We start from the raw sequence: 10,842 nt of genomic DNA on the forward strand, positions 1-10,842 counted from the left end.
GGTTTAAGCACTAAAAATTTTTTTGTGTGGTTTTTCTTTTTGATTGTTTTGCTGCTTTCTTTTGCAGATTTCTTTTAGTTTGTTTTTGAACCTTTCTCTTCAATTGACTGTGAGATACTAATTTTACTTTGAGCTTTCTTGTGTAGGATAACATCTTCCTTAGAACTTTACAGGTTTCAAAACCACCATTAATCAACCTTTGAGCCAAGTGTGAGCTGAGCACTCTGTGACTTGAAGATTTTGTTGCTCATATAGCATGGCCTGGGGGCCAAGCCCCTACTGATGGGGGAGGTGGAGCAGTTGCAGAGTATAAGCTACTGTTGGAGGAAGATGTTTCAGATGAAAGTGAAGCTAGTGTCCTACACTGCTGGAGCTGCAAAGAGTCCATTTTGATCGGTTTTTCAGTTTAATTTCAAGTTTTGTTTGCTTTCAGCTTTTGTGTTAATGATTTCTTTTTGACTTGCCTTGTGGATAGTTCTTGTGCAATTGGTCTGGTGATTTGAGTGAATCATATGTTAAGCTTGAAATGAATGCAAATCTCTTGTGCTTGCTCTTTATCCATGAGAATTGTTTTGAAAATCTGATTGAGATTATGTGGTTGATATTGTTGAACAGAGATTGTGGTTGCTTGTATCTGTTTAGATAGATGCTTGTTTTTAATTGTGATCAATATTCTTGGCATGATGTTTATCAAATTTTGGAACCCTGAGTAAACCTGTGAGATGTTGTGCCTCAGAGTTTATTGCTGTATGCTATTACTTTGGAATCACAGTTAATTTTGCCTAAGTTTCTCTATTTGAACTAGTTACTTGCATTTTACAAATGGTCAAGGCATCTTGTTCTTCCACCTCTTCTACATTTTGAACCTAAAAGCCAATGCTAAACCTTTAAACCTTAAAAAGAAAACTTTCTCATTCCCAAAACCTTAAGCCTATTGAAAAATCATTAACCTCCTTACCTTGAGTTGAGATGAACATATATGTTAGAATGAGGAGAATGGTTTAAGTTTGGGGGAGTTCTTGTCATAAGGGAGCATTGAGAAAACAATAAGTTGAGTAAAAAGAAAGAAAAATAAGAAAATAGAAGAAAAACAAAAACATGAATTTAATGAAAAAGAGTTGGAAAATAGGTTGAGAAGTGGTTTATTCCATTTTGGAGCAAAAGAGAGATTATGCTATATCATGAAGTAAATTGTTTTATCTCTTAGCTCAAGGTGCTTTGTTATCCAGAAAAACTGATTTTTCTTCTTAGCCCAGCCACATTACACGCCTTAAAAAAGTCCTTGTGATGTAACTTGCTTGTGAATGTGTTTGATATTGTTGAAATGAAATGCAAAGTTGATTTGTGTAACACTATGATAGTTGAGAGTTAGACACACATCCTTATACACCATTGTGCTTGAGTGAAACACTTTCCTTGGTGAATGATGGTTCCATGCATTCAATGAAAACATCTTGTCATTTCTGTTGATCTATCAATTGCATCTATCTTGTGATTTTAAACTGTGAGCACCACGATTGAAGTTTAGCTTGCTAAGACTATATTGTCTCTTGAATGTGATCTATAAGTTGAGCAAGCATGATTGAATTTGTTTATTTTGATTAAAATTGTGTTTTGAGTTGCTAGACCATTGTAGTTGAATTGTTCTTTAGGCTAAGTTATCTTTTGCTTTTCATGAGGACATGAAAAAGTTCAAGTTTGGGGGTGTGATAAGTGTCAAAAATTACATATACTGAGCACTTATTTTAATCTCCTTTGATGTATTATGGAGTAAAATCTCATGAAAAGTTGTATAAAATGTATATATAAGTGATTTTATATCAATATGAGTGTTTTTGTATGTTTATTTCGCAATAGAATAAGGATTGGAAAATATCAAAGAGACCCTGCGTGCAGCAGTCGCCCAGCGAGCCAGCAGCAGTCGCCCAGCGAGCCAGCAGCAGTCGCCCAGCGAGCCAGCACCAGTCGCCCAGCGAGTTGACCCTGCTCGCCCAGCGAGAAATCACTTACGACCATCTCTTTAAGGACGCGAACCAGAGGCAGAGAAGTCAGTTTTGGAGGGGTAAACCCTCCCAGAGCTCAAGGACGACGGTGTGGAGGTGCGACTTCACTGCAGGAGCTCATGGAGGCCGCTTGGGGCATGTGGAAGCATCTCTTTTCTCCTCCTTGGGTCTTCTTCTTCTTCCATCCACCATGTTTGTAAGCTTGAGGTTCTTCCATGGAAATGGAGAACCAAATTCATCTTGTTAAGAATTGATGTAATTACTAGATTCTTGTGTATTTGTTGAATGATTTGAATATATATATGCCTGCTCTGTTAATTTCTAGTTTCTTGTTTCCAATCTTAAAGCTTGCATGTAATGGAGACGTTCATGACTTGATTTTGGGATTCATGGGGTATGGGAACATATCTTGTGATCTAGATCTGAAACAAGGGGCCTAGTGGATGTATGAAATCTAGTAGGGAACTTACTACATTAGTTGTCTTAAGATCTTTGTTCTTTAATGCGGATTTTCTTATTAATTGATCATGGATTTGATTGTTAATAGAGGATTTAGGCTTTTCACCTAAGGAATTAGGGATAAAGTAATTTCGATGGTTGACATTAGTAATTAATGGAGAGGAGATGAAACTTTTTATGCACAAGAGTGAAAGTGGTGAAATCTAATCTGAGCAAAGCCGATCCATATCATTTCTGAACTTTATCCATATTTAAGTGTCTTCACTACCAAAGTCCAACCTTGTAATTTTGTATAAATTTGTGTTTCTGCACTTGTTTGTAAATTGATGTTTTGTTCTTGAGTCTGGATGAGTTGTTAATCGCACAATTCTTTAGTATTATGAGTCTCTTGGGAAAACGATACTTGGACTTACCATTTTATATTACTTGAAGCGATTCGGTACACTTGCCGAAATATTCGCCCAACACCCACCCAAACCCTATATCCCCAATCCTTATATTCACACGAAGAAGAGCAAAACAAAACGTATCAACTTACCTCCTCAAGAAGACAAACTCCAACCTTCAAATGTACCTGTCAACACTCAATTTCGTCCGGGTTGATTAATAAATTTACTTTCAAAAAGCAAAATAATAATAATAAAAAAAAAAAAATAAAAAAAAAAGGAGGAAGGGAGGACGTTCGGCATTTCTTGGTCCCAAACGCTCGTCCTCATCGTTCCAGCTTTGAAGCGTTCGTCCTCCACTGATTGCGATCGTCCTCTACGATGCGTCTCAAATGACGCTCGCCCGCTGTGCTCAAACCGATCGCTCGTTTCCAATCGTTCAGCTTTCCAGCTATGAGCGTTCGTCCTGCTCTTCTGCCGCTCGTCCATAAGTGACTATTCAACCGTTCGGCCATTCATGCCTTTTGGACGATCGTGCGGCCAGCGTTCGTTTCCATCCTCTACATGAAACCGTTCGTTCTTGAGCAATAGCAGCCGTTCGGCAACTCAGCTCGACCGTTCGGCCATTCATGCCATTTGGACGTTTGGCATTTCTAATGTTCAACCGTTCGGTCATCCTGGGCCTCAAGTGTTAAAGACGTTCGGTCATGCCAAGAGTCAACCGCTCGTCCTCAGACGTTCGGCCATTTAGTATCATTAACGTTCGGCAATTCTCATCCTCAAGCGTTCATTATTAGACCGTTCGTCCTTTCAGACCTTTAGGACGTTCGGTCATGTAGAGTGTAAACCATTCGGTCATAGAGTTTTAATGAACGTTCGGTCTTCATTCGAACGTTCGGTCTTGGTGTTGCTACTCTCTTTTGAACGCTCGTTCATCCATGATCAGCCTTCAGCCATTCTCATTGACGTTCGGTCATGCCGGGAGTCAACCGCTCGTCCTCAAGCGTCCTCAGCCTCTCAGTGGCGAACGTTCGGTTTTGATTTGTTTACTCTCAGTTGAACGTTCGGTCTTTATTCTGAAGTGAACGTTCGGCCTTTATGTTCTTGAACGTTCGCTCTTGATGTATTTATTATTGAGCGTTCGGTCTTAGTGTTTTGAACGTTCGGCCTTGTTTATTCTCAGTTGAACGTTCGGTCTTGTGTTGTTTAACGTTCGGTCTTGTTGTGTTTTTAAGCGTTCGGTCCTAGTTTGTTTTGAATCTTAAACATTCAGCCTCTCAGGTTACTGTTCACTTTCGCTCTAGATGAGATTTGATTTTGTGAACGTTCGGTCTTGTGTTTGTTTAACGATCGGTCTTGTGTCCTTTTTCGGTCGTCCTTTTTCGTTTGTATTGACCGAGCGTCCAGAAAAAGTGGGTGGCTGCGTTTTAAAATTGGTCTAAGCTTTCCACCAAGGGTTCCCATCTCCAGCATCACCATCCAGCATGCACAGAAGAGGAAGCAACCACACGCACAGGGTGTCCACAGTATGAAGAAGAAGACAAGATTGAGGGGCCCTCACCCTATTTTCTCACGGCCAAAAAAACTGTTGCTCAGCATGCAAAGAAAAGAGGATCACGGGAGGAATTCTGAACAGATTGGGAAGCTCACGGGTTCTGAGATTTGGCTATAAAAGAAAGCAAGCAGCAGAGAAAGGAAGAAGGTTTTTTTGGCTCTTGATCACTCCACAGATTCAGAGAATCCTTCCATTTTCCAGTGCTTCTTTTTCACTCATCAAAATCCAGCTCAAACTACCAGTTCGACCTCACTCTGCTCCTAAAAGAACCATCCCATAGAACTCCTCACCCATTCATTCGCCCCCCACCAAAACACCTGCTCCCTCCATTTGCATCACCCAACGGTGGCCCATATCATCATCTTCATCTCTTAACACCGACAGCCAACCTCATCGCCTTCATCTCCGGTACCCCTCACGACCATCTTTCTTCACCCTTATACCATTTCATGGCAGCACTTTAATCTTCACCCATTTCCAATCACCAACACCCACAACCAGCCCTCCATTTTCATCCTCACTTCCAGTAACGATCTTCATCCACTCCAGCAGAAAAAAAAGGAACGGGGGAAGGAGCACCTTATTGCAAAGGAAAGCCAGCCAGGAGGAGGAGGAGGAGATCGGACGCAGGAGGCTAGCAAAGAGTGAACCAAGCTTCAAGAGGTAAGTAATGCTTTCCACTCCATGTTTGTTCTGAGTTTGGTTAATTGACCTTGAATATGCCTCTGTTACATTGTCTTTGAATATGTCTCTTTGGTTGCTGAGTTTGCATGTTGCTGTTAAATAGATGCTTAGTGTTGTGAATGTTTGCACATGTCTGTTCTTACTGCACGATTACCTTGACACCCACGGCTATGAGGGCCAACATCCATCTTCATCGTTGCCATACGGCCAACATCCATCTTCATCGTTGCCATACGGCCAACATCATCATTTCCGTTTCCAATACTACATCATCACTTCCGTTTCCAGTACTGTTCCAACACTGAACCTTTAACCCTTATACACGACCAACTTCATCACTTTCACATCTAGCACCTCACGGCCATCACCTTTATATTCATCCTTCTTCATCTTCATTTTTATCTCTAAACACTTATGCCCACAGCCAAACTTCTATAATTTGTGTCCACCCGCTGCCACAGCCACCTTACAGATGACCGACTTCATCATCTTCTTTATTACCTCACCCCAACATCTATCTCCTCATCCCTACGCCCACTGCTACTAGTAACTGCCCATCCTCCGTATTCACTCACCATCACAGCCATCTTGACACGGCCAAACACCTATCACCCTTATACTTCTCACTCTCATCATCCGTTCATTCACCTTTCAACAACCTTCATCTTCCCAGCCATCACTGATCTTAACCCCTCTGCTCCCATCGCCCAAGTGCCAATATCACTTCTATTCACCTGCTCACTCTCCGGATAGCATCCGCCCAATTCCCTTTCCATTCTCTACCACTGAAAATAACCTTTTGATCATCATCCATCCATCACTTGATCTCCAGGACCGGACACCTCAAACTTCATTCTCAATCTTCTGCATTTTTATCTCCAACACATCACCTCCGCCACCCAATCTTCAATCATCATTCGTTCTCCTCTATTCCTTGTCTCGTACGCCCCTTTCACCGGAAACCTCCACGCACCACCCTTGGAAACACCCTTCAAACCCGTTGTCCAACTCAACCCCATCGTGAAAACCAACAACCATCACGCCCACATCAGAAACCCAAACCGCCACTTACAAGCCACCGTAGACATCACCCAGTACACTCATAATTTTCTATCCAATAGACAAAACAATAAACCAGTCAATAAACGATAAAATAGATGAGAAGAAGAGAGGGAAAAGTGGTGTTGCTGAAGACGTTTTGGCATGAGAAAAATTCGAAAAGAGAAGCTTGGAACGGTGGCCGGCGATGGTTCCGATTGTGAGTGATGATGCTCGTGGTGCCTTGGGACGCGACTCGCGGCGGCTGGTGTCAGCAGCACGCGACTCTGGGGGGGTGAGTTTTAGGTTGTGTGTGACGAAGAGGAGGGAGGAAGCGTGATGGCTGGCTCGAGGAAGCGGTGGCGCGGAGACTGGACGAGGGCAGTGGCGCGGTGGCTGGATTCGACGAGGCAGTGGCGCGGAGACTGGCAGACGGTGGTGGCACGAAGGCCAGTTCTGGCTGGAGCGGCGACGAACCTTCGCGAAGGGAAGGAGACCTCGGGTCTCTGAGGGGCTGAGTACGAGTGTTGGGAATGAAGGGGAGGTGGCAAACCCCTAGGGATTTCTGAACAAACATTTGGACCAAACCCTAAAACAAAATTGATATTCTTCCTTGCACCCCTGCTTTCCTTTTCACACTCCTATCCGCTTGGGTTTAGGCCCGAACTAAAGAGTCTAATTCTTTCCCCACACTTCTTTTTTTTTCATCTCTGCACCCTTTTTTTTTTCTTCTTAAGATGTTCTTTTTTTTTTTATGCTTTTATTATTTGTTTTGCTTTTATTCTTTTTTTTTACATTTTATTATTTGTTTGACCGTTCGATTTTACTATATGCAACCCCTTGTATGATAACCGCGCTTCATAGATCTTGTCTTTTATTTTGTTGCATTTTTAAACACGAAAAATTATAAAAATTGTAAATAATAAAAAATATATAAAACTTTTAAAAAAAAACATTTAATGTAATAAATTTCGGTATGAGTACTCGTGCGATCGTACGCATCAGCCTAGTACTTATTGCCCAAATATAAAATAAATAAAAAAGCCGTGTGAGTACTCGTGCGATCGTACGCATCAGCCTAGTACTCATTACGCAAAACAATAAAAGAGAAAGCCGTGTGAGTGCTCGTGCGATCGTACGCATCAGCCTAGTACTCATTACGCAAAACAATAAAGGAAAAAGCCGTGTGAGTGCTCGTGCGATCGTACGCATCAGCCTAGTACTCATTACGCAAAAAAAAAAAATATAAATATTACAATAAAAAATAACAGAAAAATGTAAAATCTTCAAAAACCAAAAACATCTACTTTTCAAAGCTACAAACAATATCGCCCGCCAGAACTACGTGATCCTTGATTCTCCATCAAAAGTGGAGATACGTAGGAGCAAGGCCAGTCCTTGTCAGGTTCATTCTCCCAAAAATCCAAATTATCCATAACAAATTCTCAAACAAGTTTCTCAAACAGTTTTCCAAAGAACTACGTAACCCTGATTTCTCATTCTGCATGAGAATACGTAGGAGCAAGGTCAATCCTTGTCGGGCCCAAAAAAGCTAAAAAATATTGTTTGTTTTCTTTAGCGTTTTATTTTAAGGGGAAGTTAAATACTTTGAAAACCACATCCACATTCGCGCATTTAGTTAAAGGTACTGCCTTATGGCAGGCGTTGTAGGGTGCTAATACCTTCCCTACACGTAACCGACTCCCGAACCAAGAATCTGGTTCAATTTGACTATGCCTTATCATTTTATGGTTTTTCCGTAGTTTTCCAGAATAAACTATGGTGGCGACTCCAAAATCTCTTTTCAATATCTCTTTATATCTTTCGATTCGTCGTCCTGTCGCGATTCCGGTTGCGACAGATGGCGACTCCACTGGGGACATGAAGAGAGTCAGGCCATTTAATTAGATGTGCGAATTCAATGTGGTTTTTCTTTGTGTTTTTCTTCCCTTTCTTTTTCTTTATCTTTGTTGGATATTTGTCATTATTGTATATATGTTCTTTTGATTATATTGAACCCTAGGGTAGAAAACATGTTATATCCGCCTGGGAATTTTCTGGTTGTTTTGCAGGTGAGGGTTTGGGGTGTATAATTGCATTCTCCCTTCACACACACATTATATGCATATCATGAGTGAGGCCCTATACCCGGGTCTGAGCGCAACTTAGAAATAGAGGGGTTGTGTAGCGGTGTCACTCTGGGATGTACTTCCTGTTTGGCTATCGTGAGAACCCCAGCCAGAGTCTGTTCTTTTCATTTGTGTCTCCACATCTAGTTGATTACTCTGACTGTTGTGGAGAAACAGTGAAAAGAGCCATAGTTCTGGTGGCCTGACTTAAGCATTAGGAAGCTGTCCTTGTGAGTGCATATATTTGGCCTTAGAACTTTAGTCATTCAACCTTTGATAGGCCACGAAGGGAGAAATGTGTATTCCTTTAACCCTCATACTGTTCATTCTATTTCAAAAAAAAAATATAAATAATAATGTTTTTGCATTCTCATGTTGTGCATGCATTTTTGTTAATCATTTTATTTTACCTCACTTTACTATGCATCATTCGGTAACATGCTAATTTTAGGGGAAATCATCCAGTATTCACTTGATATCGCGAAGATGGAAGTCGATATAAGATCTGGTGCTACACAACATACTGAGTCCCTCATGTTAAGAAATAAATCTCATCTGAAGACTCACGGTGGAAACTTGACAAGTCTGATAAAGTTGGGCAGAAGGCTAAAAACCATAAAGAGACAAACCTTTAAGAAGAGATATGGTAACCTGTTGAGTCTGATGGAGGTAGAAGTGTCGTCGCCTGCTGTCACAGCCTTCGCACAGTATTATGATTCCCCGCTAAGATGCTTCACCTTTCAAGATTTTCAGCTAGCACCAACTATAGAGGAGTTTGAGCACATTCTGGGAATGCCACTTGAGGATACCACGCCATATCAGCATTTGGAACATCATGCCTCTATCGCGACTATTGCTGCCATAATGAAACTACATCCCAAAGAACTTGAAGACAGGTTGGTAACAAGGAATCAAGTACGTGGACTGACACAAGGATTTTTGGAGCAGCACTTGCATTATCTAGCAGAGGGGGAAGATTGGGAGACTTTCATGGACGTGTTAGCTCTTACCGTGTATGGCATCGTGTTGTTTCCTAAAGTAGAGGGCTTTGTGGATTATACCGCTATTGATGTTTTCGTGGCAAAAAAGACGAGATCCGAGAATCCCGTAACAACGGTCCTTGCGGATGTTTATGGGACCATGAGTTTTTGCCACGAGAGAAAAGGGAAGAAAATACTTTGCTGTCTATCGGCGTTGTATGTGTGGATGACTGCGCGTCTGTGTAAGCGGTCGGGTGATATCAGGCGTCCGACGGAAGATCCTTCACACCAGGGGCTCAAAGACAAAGGAGGGAATGAATGGGCCCAATTCTTTGCCAGTTTGAATGGAGGAAAAGTAAGATGGCGTCTCCCTTGGCTTGAAACTAAGCCCTCTATCCATTATTGTAGCCCATTTTCCAATGTACCCCTCATAGGTACCCGATATTGCATAAATTATAACCCTATTTTGGTTCAAAGGCAATTCGGACGTCCCATGAAAGGGGCACCCTCGCCGGAATACCTTACAACGTTGTTCATCTATTATGAGGATGGGCACTTCACTGAAATATTGAGGAAAGTCAGAAGTGCTTGGGAAAATGTTATGCGAGCAGAAAAGGATTTAAGATTGGGGGTGATGGACGACAAAATTAATTATCACACCTGGATTTGGGAAAGGGTAAAGGAAGTCAAATTGCCTTTCAAACCGATCGTTCATCAGCTAGCTAACGAAGGGCCATCCCAAGAACTAGAAAGTGATGAGGTGAAGCAATTGAAGATAGAGATGAAAAAACTGAGGGAGCAGAATGATAGGTTAGGAAAAGAATTGCAGACTGTGCGCAATGATTTGGTTGATACGAGGAATGATAAAGAAGAAAAAGCACAGGCCTATGAAGAAATTGTCCAAAGTCAAAAGGCTGAAAGAGTTTATGCATTCCAATTGAAACAGGACCTCTTAACCGCAAGCGAAGAACTGGCCATGAGAGTGGAGGAAAAGAACTCAGCATTAGAAGAAGGAAAACAATGGAAGCTCCTCTACGAAGAGGCTAAAAGAGATAAACGAGAGGCTCTGAAGAGACTAAGAGAAGCGCAGGTTCAAGTAGAAAAGGCGGGACATGAGATGAAGGAAATGGCCTTGTCTTTTGAGACAGATATGAACCAAGAGCGTTGGAAGCTGGTAGAGGCCGAAGAAGAGCATCGCTCCATGATAAAAAAAAATGGAGGAGTACATTGAAGAGCAAGAGGAACGGTGGAGGTCAATGGAGTTTGGAGAGAGGCATCATGCCTTGGTAGAACAAATGAAAGACCACATCGCGATGCAAGAAGAGGCTGTGAGCCATTGGAAGGAAAATTTTTCCCAACTGGCTATGTTGGCGAACGGAGCAATTGAAGATATCCCTAAGATGGTGTTGGACGCCGAAGCTACGACCCACTTTTGTAACCCGCCTCCCGAGATAATGCTTTTTATTAACCATTGTAAATGGCTAGTAGGCGAAATGAAGGCCTTCATTGCTCGGGTTAGGAAGTGATTCATGTCTTGTTAGATTTTCTCTATATGAAAGACTTAAGATGTTTTGTATGGTATCAACTTGTATCGATTTCCATCATTAA

The 10,842-nt window shown here is 41.7% G+C and overlaps 1 protein-coding gene across 1 annotated transcript; it reads left to right on the plus strand.

The window, feature by feature from the left end:
* Positions 1-8,740: 8,740 nt before the first annotated feature.
* Positions 8,741-10,465, plus strand: LOC128195272 (uncharacterized). The gene has a single exon (XM_052872507.1). The coding sequence runs from the start codon at positions 8,741-8,743 to the stop codon at positions 10,463-10,465; it is 1,725 nt and encodes a 574-aa protein (XP_052728467.1).
* Positions 10,466-10,842: the final 377 nt, after the last annotated feature.

Source organism: Vigna angularis, chromosome 2 (assembly GCF_016808095.1).
Source record: "Vigna angularis cultivar LongXiaoDou No.4 chromosome 2, ASM1680809v1, whole genome shotgun sequence".
Classification (NCBI taxonomy): Eukaryota; Viridiplantae; Streptophyta; class Magnoliopsida; order Fabales; family Fabaceae; genus Vigna; species Vigna angularis.